Below are 17,919 nucleotides of genomic sequence, written 5' to 3'. Positions count from 1 at the left end.
TGTTAGCCAAATTTCCTTTTTTTTTTTTCACAAATAAACGCAAGTTATATGAATGAAATTTTACCACTAACATGAAGTACAATATGTCACGAGACAACAGTGTCAGAATCACCGGGATCCATGGAAGCGTTTCAGACTTATAACCTCATAAAGGGACAGTGGTCAGAATTGTAAAAATTGGCCCGGGTATTAACATGCAAACCACCCTTGGGAGTAAAGGGGTTAATTAACCAGAAGTCTATTTTCAGCATGCCAGGAGGAACAGACTTATCTATATGTTGACTTTTGATTTCATGTGTTTCTTTCTGGTTGGTCAAGAAAACAGACTTTCGTTTGTATAAACCTGTAATATGGACTTGTAAGTTGACATTTGATGTAACATACTGTGCTGTTATCCTGGATGACTAGTGAAATTTGCTGGATATGCCGATTACACATCGTCTAGGCCAGCTAGTTTGTTGACTTGCAAAAGAGGAGGAAAAACTATGCAAATAGATTAGAGGCGAGCTGAAATGGTCTCTCTTATAGCACAAAGTCTGGGTTTTAAATATGTCTCTGAACCAAGTTGGCGTGAGGTATTGGCCAACAAGTGTATGGTTCATTAAGGTAAATAGGACTCCCTTGTCCACATTACGCTGTGTGATCACGCTCTGATTGCAGGATCAAACACTAGAGGCTGCATTCACGCTATATACTATTGAGAATGCGCCACTGTCATTTCCGGGATCACTAATAATAGATCACTAATATATAGATCCTTTGGTTGCACTCCAAGACAGTTTCCACAACTAATCGTTTAAATTATACACTGCTCAAAAAAAAATAATAAAGGGAACACTCAAATAACACATCCTAGATCTGAATGAATTAAATATTCTCATTGAACACTTTGTTCTGTACAAAGTTGAATGTGCTGACAACAAAATCACAAAAATCAATGGAAGTCAAAGTTTATTAACCAATGGAGGCCTGGATTTGGAGTCACACACAAAATTAAAATGGATCAGGAGATCAGGAATACTTCTTTGAGAAAATAGCCAGTGATAAAAGCCCTGCCGCTATCTCCAGTTAACAGGACATAATGGAATCCTAATGGGTAGAAATGGATTGGATGAATACTCAATCTATGACTGAACCTTCATGGGATCACATGTTAATACCCTGATGAATTTGTTGCAGTGGTCGTATTGGGTTTTATTTATGAAAGGTACAGCATCACTTCCTTTTGAGATTGTATATATAAGGGAACTGACTGAGATAATTAGATGAATTTATTATGTCACTTTCACTTATTAATCGGTACAATGTACACAGCACTATACTTAGTGTGACAACTGATTAATGGACTGTGACTGGCATTGACAACTGGATTTACTGCGCATCTCCACTTTTGATTGAGGAGTGGAATTACTGATCTGTTTTTATAACATCAAAGTGGTGTCTAGTTTGGCTTCCTTTTAGTCCTTTTTAAAATTCAATAATTAAACAAGTTACATTTTAATCCTACCTGCTGGTTCCTATTGTTATTAGAGTTGACTTCCTCCTTTTTGATAAGGAATGTTGGCTGCTTTTTCTATAATATACCATACCTGCACCATGGAGACGGTCTCCCAGTGCCAGACTACTAATTGGGATGGGAACAGGACTGGGTTCTGCAGATGCAGGGGGGGGGGGGGGGGGGGGGGAAGAACCTGAACCCTCCATGCTAAACACACAGGATCTTTCTACCTTAAGGCGACTTATCTGGGGCTCTTATATGGATGACCAGCTACAGCACCCTACTCACATTAGAGGAACTCCTCCCCCTGATGTCCAGGTATGAAAGCTAGGATCTTTGCAATCACCGGCAGGCACCATTAACCAGCATTCCATTAACCAGCATGGCGGGGCTGCATTATACTATATGCGGGCTGCATTATACGGTATCGAGGACTATGTGGAATACATTATACTGTATGAAGAACTATGGGGTGCATTATACTATGGGAAGTGAATTGTACTACATGGATGACTGGCGGTGCATTATACTATATGGAGCACTAGGAGGAGTGTATTATACTATATGGAGGACTGAGCAGTGTATGACTATGGGGTGTATTATACTAAACAAGCAAAATGCTGCATATTCATCGAGCGATTGGATTATTTATGTCGGAACAAAAATCATTGTTCTCGCAGCATATCGCCGGTATAAACTGTAGATGTGCTGCTGATAACATGATACTGTATGGGGACAGATTGATCGACTAGTGATTGTTCTGTCCCATCATTGTTTCTCAGCTGGTGGAAAGGTCAGGAAACAAGTGTCGAACGACTTCAATATTGTCGATCAGTCGTTTAGCGGCCTGAACTCAGCGCATGTAAATACAACCGAAATGCTTCTGTGTGATGCGCAATGTGTTAGCATTTGGGGTCCCATTTTAAACTTTTGCTTAAGGCCCCACTTTGCCTAAAATCGGCCCCGGTTCTGCCACGACATGCTAGCCCCAGAAGCATCTCAGGAGACCGATGCTTCTGTCTGAGAGAAGAGATGGGCTGGAGAACTCAAAGAGGCCTCCAGCCTGAATAACCCTTAAGACTTTGCCCAAAGGTACAGACTGGAGAGGAGTCCAGAGTCTTTCATGGAGATGGGAGCAGTGTTCAGGGAGTAGAGGTAGGCGCACTCTGTCCCCTGCTACCCAGCTATTTTTTAATCTCCCTGGGTAGCTGTTGCGGCACAGCACACCCTCGGATGACCCCTTTATCCCTGATAGAGACAGGTAAAAACACTGGAGGGAGGTTGTGGGAGGGACTATTTTACCTATGTGTTTCCTGTCCTTAGAGAGGGGTTATATCCTCTGGTGTTGTATCGGGGGGGGGGTTATTAGAGAAAACTCCGCTCACACTCACCACTTCATTCTCATTTACATACAACTGGGCGCATGATTACAGTAAGCAGTATATCCTTCTAGAAAAAAAAAAAAAAGTTGTCCTGGCACTAGATATTTCGTGCCATTCCACACACTGGTTACACAGTGCTTACTATATGACTTAACATTTAAAATGTTATAGTTTAATACAGCAATATTCAGTGTCTTTCACTTCTGGGCCCTGTAATATGAGGAAACTACATGTCCACATATTGTCATGGGTTTACCACGGCAAAGGAGCCAGAAGATCGTGCCGTCTGAATTCTCATACTCCTGCACTGACTAGAAGCAGTTCTTCATATTAACTGGTGCAGGTTTCTTCTAGAAGTGCAGGGGTTAATCTGCTCAGTTGAGAGCTCCTGGAAGTTTACCTGTGTTGATGCTCTCAGCTGTTCAGTGTTGGCCACTCCCCTCTCCTATATGAACTAGCCTCTGGCAAGCAAGTAGTGCTAGAGTTAGCTTCATTGTTGCATGGTTCAGGAGTTTTTGGAGAGTTGTTGTTTAATAAGGTGTTTTGTGGATTTATGCAAGACTGGCTTTGGTTGCATGCAAATCCTTTTTCTTCCATTTCATTTTTTCCCACATGCTCCACTCCCCGATGTTTTCCACTCTGTGTGTGCATGTTTGTATGATTGGCATTTTCCTTTATCCCTGTTCTTATTACCTTGTTAGTCTGGTTGGTATACACCTCTACTCCCCTCTTTCCTGGGTGAGGGAAGGAACAGACTGACAGCAGATTCAGGAGCTCAGCAAGGTACGTGGCCCAGTGTCTTCACCATTAGAAGAAATCCAGGGAACAGAGCTAGCTAGAGCACCATCTAGTGTTGAGGGCATGGAAGGAGTTCCCCAGTCCTGAGATTTTAGACAATTGTGATACATATGGGTTTGCTGTACCAAAGAAAACCTGCTTAACATTATATGGAGAGTGTCTTTAGTGGTACAGCATACTGGGCTGTAAAATTCCATAACTATGGAAAGTGCAATTTTCATTTCGCCCCATCCACTGTGCATTCATGGAAGTCAGTTGTGTAGCCAAAATGAGAGCTATACCCCATGATCAATGCCTTGATCCATATAGTTTTCCTGGGGCCAATTCTTCAGGAAGGGGGCGTGGTGGTTTTTACTATTCAGTATCTGCAATTCTAAACTATAATATGTGAAGAGATTACAGCCACATGTAGATTTTCTAAAACCTACAACATCTTATAGTTAGAGAAGTCTCTTTATATTGGTAAAAGCTCAATACCGCATATGGCCACTGAAATGTCATCTGGAGGTTGCAGAGTGAAAAGACATTTTTCTCCACAATGTTCACTAAAAACCACAAACCACCATTTTACCCATGCAAATTTACTTTGTAGGTGGAAAATGTGGCAACCCCATCTCTACTTCGCAAAACGGAAAATAAAAACAGATGCTTGATCAGGGATAAGTATTCCTTCTGACTCCTCTATACACTTTCACAGTGAGGAGGGAAGGATAAATCGCTGTCAGAATGGACGTCACGCAATTTATTGGGCTGGACACCTTAGAGTTTATTGCATCTGTAATATAGGAACTTGCATGAAAATTAACTTAGAGATGTTACACGAAGGCTTTGAAGAGTCTGCACTTTGAAAACAAAAGAACTCACAGGGCCATAAAGCTTTTACTTCAGAAATTCAAAGAACCTACTCAAAACCGAACATTTGACTCAATTAGTTCTTTTGAAAAAAAATCAAATATCTGTATGTGAACATATTTCAAGCAACACAATCTTCATTAGGTTACATTTAATTTATATACATCTCAGCTTTGAGTGTTTGTTTGATTTGTCTTTATTCTAATAAATATAATATTTGCTCCAATTCAGCCATCTGGAACAACCACCCGCAGCATTACACAACTAAGCCTGCCCTTGGGAAACCAAACCAACCGACTATTTTTCTATGTAAAGAAAATAAGAAAACTTCTTTGTGTTTACTACAAGTCACATAGCTTTCAAGATAAAATTATGTGATTAAAAATCAACAAATGGTACAAATGCCACAATGTGCTTATGAATGACATTCTATGTCCTGTTTAAAACTTATTGGGATATTTTTTACCGACTTACTATAATAAAGGGCTACCCCAGGTTTGGCCCCCCTGAGAGACTACACCGTACACACAGTGGGTGTATATTGTTTCCTCGTGTGACCCCTTCTCAACACAAGAGGGAGATAACTTTTCATTTCAGAATACACAGACAACAGGCTCCAGATTGCTTCACAAAAATACAATTTCTGGAGCCTCAAATATTTCTCCAGCAACATTCTTTTAGGCCACATTCAGTATTTGGTCAGTTTTTTCATCAGTATTTGCAAGCCAAAAAGCAAGAATGGAACAATCAGAGCAAAAGTATCATACAAACGTCACCACTTGTGCATTTTTCACCCACTCCTGGTTTTTGGTTACCAATATTGATGTAAAATACTAGCCAAACACAAAGTGTGAACGTGGTCTTATTGTAACCCAGTTTTAAGACCAACTCTAGCTTACATGTCTTGCATTGAAGCAACACACCTCACACTGTCCATGTGTCATTCATAGTACTCAGGTCTTACATGGCAGATGAGCAATTGTGCCCCCTGAGATCTTCCCAACCTATAGCTATGCGCCTGAGTAGGATTGAAATAAATCAACACTTTACTCATGTAACAGTCATTGATGGAATAGCCAAAGTAGAAAAGTTCATGACAAGTTAAGATTGCCATTTGGGGACTCACCCATCATATATAACCAGCCATCTCAGTGTAGTTGTTGGGTCTATGCTTGGAGCTCCCCAGCAGTGGTGGAGACGGAGGTGCAGTCTTGGATCGGAGGGTTGCAGAAGACGAGCCTCCAAGAACACAAGCTCACGAAGTTGAATCTGTAATGGAAAGTCTTCTGATGCGTAGAATGTGGAAAATGATGAACCTGTACCATAATAAATAAAAAGGCACTTGACACATGACATTGGCTACTCTTTAGAGCAACAATTGTAAAAAAATTTTTTTTTATGTTTTGAAATATTAAAGTGTAACATGTTACTGCCTCAATAATTACAGTCTTTTACCATTGAAAAGGCTTTCCAAAAGACACTTCGCTGGCATCCATATGCCCTCATGGCATGTGGTGTCCCTAGCTCTAGAGAACTCTGCTAATCCATGCATTGCCACTGCCGAGGAAGTGTACAGCTAGCTTAATTGTCCCAAAGCAATTCTAGGAACTGGACCAAGGGATTTCAGTGCAGTGGATCTTTTACATAATGGATCGTCTTCATGAGAACACCTTTAAAACTGCAGCTCAAATTCAGTGGATCAAATAGAAGCACTATGCATATTGATAAAATTTTAGCCAAGGTCTAGATACCTTTAGAAATGCGCAGCTCCACACGCAGAACCCCCGTACTGGTCACCATAGGAAGTTGTGGGGTTAGCACCACCACAGAGATATTTGACAGTGTGTTATTATACATGCACTGAGAAACAACCCTGGAAAAAGAAAAGTTTTTAATATAAAGACACACAACAATGACATTGCCACAATACAAAGCTTAAACAAAAAAAATTATAAAATTGCAATTAAACTAAACCTAATTTTCCATATGGTTTGGACTTATTTGAGGTATTGAAACGGTTTGTAAATTCTGCCAATATGAGTATTTTCACCAAATTCAACCCAAAATACCACTGTTACTGACTCCTGCAGTCTCAAAAATAGTCAACACCATTCAAGAATTTAATAAAAAAAAAAAAAGAAAAAAAAAAAAGGGAAACATTTTTATTCCACACGAAAACATTAGATACAGATATCACATGTCAAATATCCATACTCATTTTACATTTTTTCCAGTAAATAACCTTGCTCCCCCCCCCAACCACATGGAGACCATTCCAGGAGCAGACAGCAGTTCGACCATAGTTATCAATGACAAGTATTGATTCAGTTCGCCGTACAAAATTAATGAATTCTGTCCAACCATAGTTTATGAAATAATTCCAGCTTATTTCTCTTGGTATATATACACTTTTCTCCAGTTGTATTATTGTCAAGGTGAAAATATATTTTCTTATATAACTTTTATACTTTTATACTGTGAAACAATAAGTTTTTCCTAATTGCTTGCTAATGCAAATGTAACTGTATTAAAGATGGCTGCCAGTGTTCACTTTCACTTAAATTCAGTGTCTAAAGAGTTAAGTTAAGTTTCATTTCTCCTAAAAAAAGATAACTCAGGAATGTGAAGAAGTAACCATCGGGAGACTTTTTGACGAATCAGAGAGAGACTGGACACAAGATGTATACTGCATAAACCCCGCCTAATGCACGCCTTCCCCTAACACTCAATATAGTATTGTGTATTTGTAAATAAAGCCAGTTGTTGTACTGCTCCTGACAGGTGTGGATGCGGGACATTAGCTAAGACTGAATCAGCTGCGTGTCTGAGTCATTCTTAATTGGTACCAGATGTTTTGCGCCCGCACAATGATTTGGAATGACTGGTGAATGAGGATTTATTGTCGTTTACGACCCCGACATTATATGGTCCGATTGAGCAATAAATTGACGTCTGGACGGAGGCTCCTCTCTGATCCAATATTTAGCAATCAATTTCCTTGCAATAAATAGTCTTGCAATTGCAATTTTGGTCGTACTGTGTTATTTCCTCCACATATCCTAGTATGCATACCAGCGGATCCCTAGGGACCACACATCCAAACACCACTCAGCACAACAATCCAAAAGGCTGACAGTCTGGGACAATGCTAGCGCATATGTAATATACCCGCCTGAGATGGTGAATGTCTTGGGCAGTCAGTTAGACTTCAGCCCCGCCTTGAATAACATTATCACAGCTTCTATAAACCCTATGGATCACATACAGTTGTGACAGTCTCCCAGGTTCACTCATGGATATCTTAGGTACGTACTCCAAAATAGATTCCCTACTATCATTTATTTCCCCCAAATTCATCTCCCACTTTCTTTTAGCTTTGATAGGGTGATCTCCCAAGAAAGCGTGTAGCAGGTAACCATATATTTCCGATATTGCCCCCTTCATTCCACTACTTTTAAGTATAAAATCTAACGCGAGATCAGTTTGTCTCTATGGGCCCTCTTCTACTTGGAGATTGAAACGCATGTTGAACCAGTCTATACTGATAAAGATATAAACCTGGGAATTGAAATTCCTCTTGTAACACTTCAAATTTTTTTAGCTTTCCCTGGTAAATCAATTGACCTATCAAACTAATGCCCACCTCCTTCCACTCCCCAAAACCCTCCATAAGACTGAACTGGAAATAACTTATCCTAGATAGGCAAAAAACTTAGTGAAACCCGTTACCCACTAATCTGCTTAGTTTTCTGCCGTACACTATGAATAAGATTAAAAGTCCCGCCTCCATACCCAATGGCAAGTTCTCAATTAGATACCTCAAACAACTAGTTGTCTGTCCCTTCCCCAACATCTCCCCCCATCCTTTAAGGTGCTGGCAATGTGCAGATAGAAAATATATCCAGGGATTAGGATTAGTATTGCTAGCCCCCCCCCCTTCTTTCGACCTCTGTAGAATTTCCTGCTTGAGCCTCGGACTCCTTCCACCCCATTCTAGTTCACCAAATAATGATTTTATCCTGCGAAATCTACACAAGGGAAGCCAAACAGGGGAGTTATGTAACACATACAATAACTGCGACATAACTCATCCTAAGGAGGTTCACACTAACCACCACCGATAGATGTAGCTTATTACACACTGAAATCTATCTTTGTACGTATTCTTTGCAGTAACAGGCCTAAATTAAGTTCCTCAAACCATGTCAGTGGAAGAGCTATATGGATCCCCAAATACTAAAACTTTTGAACCACCTTTAAAAATTAGTACATGCTTCCACCTCCCCAGTACAAATCTAACTCCATCAATCGGCAAAACACATGACTTGTCCCAATTAACCCCTTAACATCCATTGACGGACATTAGTCATGAATCAACCAAAATCGGACTTACATAATCAATAGCCGAAAGAAGAGTCCCAGATTCAATTGCGCTGCATTTAGTCCGATGGACCAATCAACCTCGCTATTACATATACTTCGCACGGTAATAGGTGCGCGCATTAATCCCACTATAGTATTTAAGCTCCATGTGTGCCCACCTCTGACACGCCCCCGGAAGAAGCTGGATGCGAAACGTGCATCGGGGTGAGGAGGGACTTGCATCTACAGTGTCGCTGCTGCCTTCACCAGTTTTCTGCCTTCCCTCGTAATATGCCCTTACTTTTCTTAAAGTTGTCATCGGATGTTTAATTGTGATATACGGTGGATTGTATTAGCGGTGGTGTTATGAGCAGCCAAATAATTGACATATGGTGTTGTTCCCTCCTAGTTTGAGCGCTTGTGTATACCTTGTATATTTTATTGTTAACATGGATTTTTAATAATTTAATAAAATATGGTATGTATTTTTAATTGAATCTAGGACTCTTCTTTCGGCTATTGATTATGTAAGTCCGATTTTGGTTGATTGATGTTGGGAAGTGCCAGAGTTGCATATTGTGCGACATTGGTGTAACAGGACATTAGTCATGGCAGGATGTCAGTTCCCGCACCATGACTGACTATACCAGTCATGCATTTAAACTACCACTGCGTGTAAACACACAGTGGTAGTTCAATGCCAACAGCTGTCTGTAACAGCCGAGAGGCATGGCAATGGGAGCAGGGACCCATGCAGCTGGTCCTTGCACCCAGAAAGCTGTGATCAGTCAATCTGACTGAACGATCACAATATGACCGCGCAGGAGGTGCTGAAATATCAGCACCTCACGCCCAGTCAGTGCAGGAGTTCAGCGCGGCCAGTGGCTGAGCTTCTGCACTAGCAGCCAGGAGCGGCATCTGCACCACCCCTGGCTGTTAACCCCCTAATTGCTGCGATTGAGCTCGATAGTAGCGGTCAGGGGGGAGGAAAAGGGAAGGGAGATCCCTCTGCTTTCTGATAGGTGTCCCCGATCTATGCCATGACAACCCCCGGGTCATCAAGCTATGGAAAGCCTCTGACACCATGCTCACAGAATGATGTCAGAAGCTTTCACCATAGGTATAATGCACTGCAATGCTAGTGCATTGCAATGCATTATGACTGCAATGAATGTGAAAAAAGGAATAGGTAAAAACGGAAAAAAAAAAAAAAAAAAAAAAAAAAAAATTTAAAATCTAAAATCTGCTAATACACAAGTAAAAAAAAAAAAAAAAAAAAAAAAAAAAAAAAAAATATATAATACATATTTGGTATCGCAGCGTTCGTAAAAATCAGGGCTGTGGAGTCGGTAAGACAAACCTGCGACTCCGACTCCTCAATTTCCCTTACACCGACTCCACATATATTGCTTATATTTAAGTGAAAAATTTATTGTAGTACAATGTGAACATCAGACATTTAATCATTTCTATGATGCAATAATCAAGATAGATAGGGATTATATACATATTTTTTATATATATATATATATATATATATATATATATATATATATATATATATATATATATATTTTTTATATAATACATACATACATACATACATACATACACTGACTTATCTCAGCTAAGATGAAGCCTAGATCCTCAGACTACATTCACACTATGGGCGTAGCCAGGATCAGACCGGGGGGGGACCTCATACTGTTCAGCAGAATTTCATACTGCACACCTCAGCTGCTGCAGAACCTCATACTGCACACCCCTACACTTGAAAATAAAGCCTGCACCTTAAGAAGATGTGGTGGTGATGAATGCAGTCTATTTATTCCAACTATCAATTGATGTTGATGTGTTACTGAAGATGAGCAATGCCTGTCCTGGGCGTCCTTTTGGGCAGCTATGAGGTGTACCTGACTGGTGATAAAAATAGCTTAGCTACTCACCGATAACGGTGTTTCTCGGAACCCATGACAGCACCACGGAGAGAGGGGGTCCACCCATCAAGGACAGGAACCTACAGATAAAAAGGCGGCACCTCTCCTCCGCCCCCAGTTGGTTACAGAGCATCAGAGGGTCTCCAGGTTAGTTAACAACAAAAGTATATACATAACATTATAATATCATATTATAGAGAAGCACCGTGTCTAACAAACCACTCTATACATATTAACTCGTGCTCACCGCACACGTGAAAGGGGGGAATAAGCGGGTGCTGTCATGGGTTCCGAGAAACACAGTTATCGGTGAGTAACTAAGCTATTCTCTCTCACCCATGACAGCACCACGGAGAGAATTTCAGAGATTGGTAGCTTAGGGAGGGACCACCGCCTGAAGGACCCTTCTCCCGAAGGTCAGGTCAGACGTAGAGACTAGATCTAGACGATAGTGCTTGAAAAAGGTAGAAGGTGTTGACCAGGTGGCCACCTTACAGATCTGCTCTATTGATACCTCTGATCTTTCTGCCCATGAGGTTGCCATTGCTCTCGTAGAGTGGGCTTTTAAAACTTCTGGGATGGTATTCCCAGTGGATGAGTAACGCCAGGGCAATCGCATGCCTTATCCACCTTGCTAGGGTACTCTTGGATGCCTTGAGCCCCTTTCGAGGTCCCTGGAAACACACAGAGAGACCCTTCCTTTCTACACCCCTTGGTGGCCTCTAGGTACTGGACTAGGCACCTCTTCACATCTAGAGTGTGAAATTTCTCCTCTCCCCTATTCTTAGGGTTTGGGCAGAAGGAAGGACTACCTCTTGTGACCTATGAAAGTGTGTTGACACCTTAGGTAGGTATGCCAGGTCAGGTCTTATTATGACTATCGTCCTGGATTTTAGTGAATGGGGGTATCGCTGACAAGGCTTGAATGTCACTCTGCGAGCGGATGTTAGGGCCACTAATAGTATCGTTTTTAACGATAAGGTTTTCAGGGGAGCTGACTGAATGGGCTCGAATGGGGGTCCTGTTAGGGCAGACAGTACTATGTTTAGATCCCATGATGGTATCTTCTGGGTGGTTATTGGTCTAGACCTGGCTGCGGCCCTCATAAATCGTGTTACCCAAGGGTTGCCTGCCACATCCTGATTATAAAGGGCGCCTAGAGCCGCTACCTGTACCTTCAGTGTATCAGTCACCAGCACCTGTTCTAACCCCTTTTGCAGGAATTCAAGGATTTTATCAATTTGTATTCCATCCTGAACCTTTACCCCAGAGCTGGATAGAAATTTTCTCCACGTTCTACCATAGGCCCTGGTTGTGACCGGTTTCCTACTTTTTTGTAACGTGGAAACTAGATTTTCTGAGAACCCTTCCCCCCTCAGCAGTGCCCTTTCAAATTCCATGCTGTTAAATGGAGGTTCACTGCTCGAGGGTGTAGCACGGGACCTTGAGACAGAAGGTCAGGGAGATCTGGTAGAACCCAGGGGTCGGTTACTGACATCATTCTCAGCCATGAAAACCAAGTTCTTTTTGGCCAAAAGGGGGCAATCAATATCATTCGTGCCCTGTCTTCTCTGACTTTTCTTATTACCGCCGGAATGAGAATGGGCGGCAGAAAGGCATACATTAGGCCCTGTGTCCATGGAAGCACAAAAACGCATCCAGGGTCCAAGGATTCCCCTTGGGATCTAGGGAACAGAATGCCTCCACTTTTCTGTTCTTGTGGTCGGCAAACAAATCTATGTCCGGGGTCCCCCACATTTTTACGATCTTCCGAAAAATGGACTGTTTTAGCACCCACTCTCCTTGATGTAGCTGGGTGCGACTCAAAGTCTGCCATCTGGTTCTCTGCTCCCCGTATGTGTAGTGCCGATCGGAATAGTAGATTTCCCTCGGCTAGCTTGAGTATTTCAGATGATGTGTCCATTAGTGTCCTGGACCTTGTTCCCCCCTGGTGATTTATGTAAGCCACCGTCACTCGACTGTCCGAAAATATGCGGACATGATGGCCTTTTAATACTGGTAGAAAGTGTTTTAGGGCGTAGCCTACTGCCAGCAGTTATTTTTGGATTGAGGAGGCTTTTAGTTCCTGACCCCCCCATTCCCCCTGAGCCACCCTGTTGCTCATGTGTGCTCCCCATCCCACGGGACTGGCATCTGTGGTGATTATGTGTGTGATATTTGTAACCCAGGGAATCCCTTTGGACAGGTTGTCTCTCTTCCCCCACCAGGCTAGGGAACGAATAGTTTCTGAGTCTAGTGTGACGTAGCCTTCCAAGTGACCTCCTGATCTCGACTGGTTGCTCAACACATCCCATTGGAGATTTCTCATGTGTATTTGCGCCCACTGGACCGCCGGCAGGCATGCAGAGAGGGACCCTAACAGAGACCCTAACAGAGACAATGCTTTTCTTAGTGTCATGGAAGGGTTCTGTGTTGCTCTTGCTACCATGTGAGAAATCCTCTCCTTTTTTTGATCTGGTAGGCAACACTTCTGGGTGTTTGAATCCAGTGTCAGGCCTAAGAACTCCTGGATTTTCCTGGGCTCCAGTCTTGATTTTTTTAGGTTTAGGAGCCATCCGAGGTCTTTTAGAGTGCTCATCACTCTGTCCCTCTGTTCCCAGCATTTTTGGGCTGAGTTGCTCGCTTTTAAAAAGTTGTCCAGACTATTAGAACATCTTGTTCTCTTAGGTGAGCCATCATCTCTGCCACTAGTTTCGTGAAAACTAGCGGGGCTATCGAGATCCCAAATGGCAGGGCCCTGTACTGAAATTCTCTTATTTCGCCTGCTATAGAGACTGCCAGTCTGAGGTATTGTCTGGAGTCTTTGTGAATGGCGACATGATAGCTGAGGTCCAATACCACCATAAAACACTGTGGAAAGAGAATTTTGATGGTCGACTTGATCGACTCCATTTTGAATTTTTCGTTTTTGACGTAATCGTTCAGTCTTTTTAAATTTATAATTGTCCGGAAGGTCCCGTCTGGTTTGGTTATTAGGAAGAGAGGCGAGTAGAATCCTCTGCCTTTCTCCTGTGTGGAAACCTCCTGGAGGACCTTTTTGTTCAACAGGCTTAGGAGCTCTTTTTCGAGGGCTTCTTGTTCTTTATTTGATGATCTTATCGGGGGTCACTATATATTTTCGAGGTGGGAGAGAGAGGAAGTCTATCCTTAACCCTGATCTTATCAGATTTAGTAGCCAAGGGTTGTTTGATATTTTCTTCCAGGCTGGGAGAAAAAAACCTTAGCCTCCCTCCCACCCTGGGCAAACAGTCACTTGGAGAGCTTTTTGTCCCGGGACGAGTTACCAAAGAAGAACCCCCTGTCCCTTCTTCTATCGTCCCACTTCTGCTCTCTCGGGGGGGTCTCCTTTGAAATAATTTTTTGTTACGAAAGGACCGTTTAAAGCCTGTAGGGCCTAGATTTGGAAAACCCTTCTTTTTGTCTCCCGCTTTCTCAAGGATGTCATCCAACGTCTCTCCAAACAGGAATTTCCCTTCACAGGGAATGGCGCATAACTTCATTTTAGTTTGTAAGTCTCCAGGCCAACATATTAGCCACAGCGTCCTTCGGGGTGCATTTGATAGGGCTGCCGTTTTGGATGACAACCTTACCGAATCCGCCGAAGAGTCAGCCAAGAAGGCTGCCGCATCCCTTATCATAGGAATGGATTCTAGGATCTTTTCCCTGGGTGTACCTTCCCTTAGCTGCTTCTCTAGTTGGTCTACCCACACCATGAGAGCTCTGGAGGTACAGGTTGCCGCTACCGCTGGCCTAATATTTCCTCCTGCTGATTCCCAGGTGCCCTTGAGCAGGGTATCCGCCTTTTTGTCTAATGGGTCCTTCAGAGTACCCATATCCTCAAAGGGGAGTGCAAATTTCTTTGAAGCCTTGGCGACCGCCACATCCAGCTTGGGGGCTGTCCCAGGACATGGAAGCTTCCTCATCAAATGGGTATTTTCTCTTTAGGGAGGGAACCGTGGAGTTTTTTCCTATCCGGTCTCTCCCATTCTTTTTTTATGAGGCCCTGTACGTTCTCATTTAACGGAAACACTCTCCTTCTCTTTTATCCCAGTCCCCCGAACATTATGTCTTGGACTGATCTATCGGGCTGGGGATCTTCCACCCCCATGGTGGACCTTACTGCCTTTACCAACGCATCGACTTCATCCAGGGGGAAACAATGGCGACCCTCCGTTTCCTCATCAGAGGATGACGAGTCGGTGTCTGAAGTGTGGGAGGTCACTTCCCCTGATGTTGAGATCTCCGACTGGGATCCTATTACCGTTTCCCCTCTTTCTTCCCCTCCCTTTCCATTTTATAGACGAAAGGGCACTCAACCTCCGAACGGATTACTGCTCTTAGGTCTGAGGCGTAATCCGGGGTTTCATCACAGAGAAGCTCCTGTTTGCAGGAGTCGCATAGTTTTTTATCCCAGGAAGCTGGTAACAGGCTTTTACAGGTGGGGCATTCCCTGTTTGTTTTTTCTTTCTTCTTTCCCTAATAAGGGAAAGAAGTCTATTATAACGTGGAACATTCACGAAGATCACTTACCCCCTATGTGCGGTTGCAGGTACCGGTTCTGGAGGTGGATTCAGATCCCTCACTGGGCGATCCACGGCAGGTGACTTGCTCCTCACAGTCGATTTACTTCGCTGCGTGGAGTGACTACTGAACCGGCTCTCATGCCCGTCCTTTTCTTTTTGCCGGCGATGGTGGTGTTGCCTATGTTGTTGCTGCTGCTGTTTAGGCTGCTGCATTGACTGCTGCTCTTGCTGGTCGCTATCCTCCATGTTAATGGGACGCTTCCAGCGTGTAGCATCTCTGTGCTCCTCTTTTTAAATCTCCCGGCGATGACATCACCTGCTCCTCCCAGCCTGCACCGCTGTGCCCCGGGGAGCGCGCACCGCGCATGCGCTGACCGCAGGGACCCGGAAGTCTCGTTTCATTTCCGGGGCAGCGCCATCTTGGTACACCTCTGTACCACGGCGCTGCCCGCGTGTGCCGGTGTCCCCCATCCTCCTCTCCGGAGCGGCGGCTCGGTCCTCCCCCGCCCGCTCACCCTGACCAGCCCATCAGCTGCAGCGGTGGCGGCTTCAGGAATCGACCCCGCCGCGACAGGGGCCTCCCCGCTGCTGGATTGCGGACGGGACGGCCCTGGACTCTTCCTGCGTTCTCCGGTAAGCTGCTGCCGCCGCTGCTTCCGGTTCCACGGGTTACCCGTCAAGGACAGGAACCCAACTGGGGGTGGAGGAGAGGTGCCGCCCTTTTATCTGTAGGTTCCTGTCCTTGATGGGCGGACCCCCTCTCTCCGTGGTGCTGTCATGGGTGAGAGAGGAAAAAGGAGTGTTAGTCTGTGCGCTACCCGGCTTTCATTCATTTTGGTACACATATGATATGGATAGACAGATATGGAAAAATGGATATATAGATAGAGCAGATTTCTAATCTGCTTTTGCTATTGAAAACATTAGCTATGAGATCAAAAACCTTTCAGGTGATGCGTTTTTTTTAAAAAGCTGATCTGCTTTTGCAACTGAAAAACGTATCCTCAAAAAACGCAGGAAAAACGCTGTGTGTGAATGTAGCCTTAGATCAGGAATAGAACAGCCATTTATAGGACATTTCATAACTTTTCCAAATTCCTATGAAAAAATATTCAGCACATTCTGCACTGAACTACTGTACCCAATTTATTATATATTTTAGGAGTCGGAGTCGGTCCATTTTATACCGACTCCACGATTCCGACTCCACAGCCCTGGTAAAAATCCCATCTATAAAAGTGTTACATTAACCCCTTCAGTGAACGCCGTAAGCAAACAAAATAGTAGCATATTATACTTTTTCCAAGCGGTATCATCATACCGCTTGGAAAAGTAGAAGACGACGCTTTCAAAAATTGAATGGTAATAAAAATAGTATCACTGAAAGCGCCATCTTGCAAAAAACAAGCCGCCATACAGCTCCATCAGTAGAAAAAAAAAAAAAAAAAGTTATAGCTCTCAGAATAAAGCAATGCAAAAATAATTGTTTTTCTATAAAAAAAAAGTGTGTAAAAATGGCAGAACATAAACAAAAAAAAAAAAAAAATGAAAAAAAACATTAAAAAAACCTATATAATGAGGTAAATCGCAATGACACGAAGCATAAAGCTGCCTTACCAATTTTACCACACGCGGAACGTAGGAAAAAAACAAAACAATTCTTGAATTGCTGTTTTTAGTTCATTCTGCCTCCACAAAAATCAGAATAGAAAGCAATCAAAAAAGTCATGCGCCCGAAAATGGTACCAATAAAAACGTCAGCTCGTCCCGCAAAAAAAAAAAAAAAAAGCCTTCAAATGACTGTCGGACGAAATAGGGAAAAATTATAGCTCTCAAAATACTGCGATACAAAAACTTCTTACAAAAAAAGCGTCTTAGAGTGTGACAGCTGCAAAACATAAAAACCCGCTATAAATAGTAAATAAAACCCCCCTTTATCACCCTTTTAGTTAGGGAAAAATAATAATTTAAAAAAAAAAAAAAAAAAAAAAAAAAAGTATTTATTTCCATTTTCCCCATGAGTGTTAGGTTTGGGATTAGGGGTGTGTTAGTGTTATTGTTAGGGTTGGGGGTGTGTTTCCACTGTTTAGGCACATCAGGGGCTCTCCAAACGAGACATGGCGTCTGATCTCATTTCCAGCCAATTTTGCATTGAAAAGTAAAACGGCGCTCCTTCCCTTCAGAGCTCTGTCATGCGCCCAAACAGCAGTTCACCCCCAGATATGGGGTATCAGCATACTAGCTAAACAAAGAAAAAAAAAAAAATATATAATATATAAATCTGGTATCTCTAATCGCACCGACCCGAAGAATAAAGTCGCCTAATCACTAATACCGCACGAGGAACGGCGTAAAAAATAAAATAAAAAATTGGGGGTAAAAAGATAATTTTGGGGAAAAAAAAATATGATTTATTTTCACAGCTCTACGTTATTAACTTCTGTGAAGCACTTGGGGGTTCAAAGTGCTCACCACACAGCCAGATAAGTTCCTTGGGGGCATCTAGTTTCCAAAACGGGGTCACGTGTGTGTGTGGGGGGTTCCAC

General features: G+C 42.8%; 1 protein-coding gene across 2 annotated transcripts in view; it reads right to left on the bottom strand.

The window, feature by feature from the left end:
- LOC141100086 (zona pellucida sperm-binding protein 1-like) overlaps positions 1 to 17,919 on the bottom strand; it is a 185,087-nt gene that overhangs the window by 51,495 nt on the left and 115,673 nt on the right. For both annotated transcript variants that reach the window (XM_073588292.1, XM_073588293.1), the window contains exons 7-8: positions 6,282 to 6,403; positions 5,657 to 5,846 (exon numbers count right to left, since the gene is read on the bottom strand). In XM_073588292.1, the coding sequence (XP_073444393.1) occupies positions 5,657 to 5,846; positions 6,282 to 6,403 (312 nt within the window). The remainder of the gene's footprint in view (positions 1 to 5,656; positions 5,847 to 6,281; positions 6,404 to 17,919) is intronic.

Source organism: Dendrobates tinctorius, unplaced genomic scaffold, assembly GCF_039654945.1.
Source record: "Dendrobates tinctorius isolate UK_male_01 unplaced genomic scaffold, ASM3965494v1 ptg000103l, whole genome shotgun sequence".
Lineage (NCBI taxonomy): Eukaryota > Metazoa > Chordata > Amphibia > Anura > Dendrobatidae > Dendrobates > Dendrobates tinctorius.
This window is presented reverse-complemented; position numbering and strand designations above follow the sequence as displayed.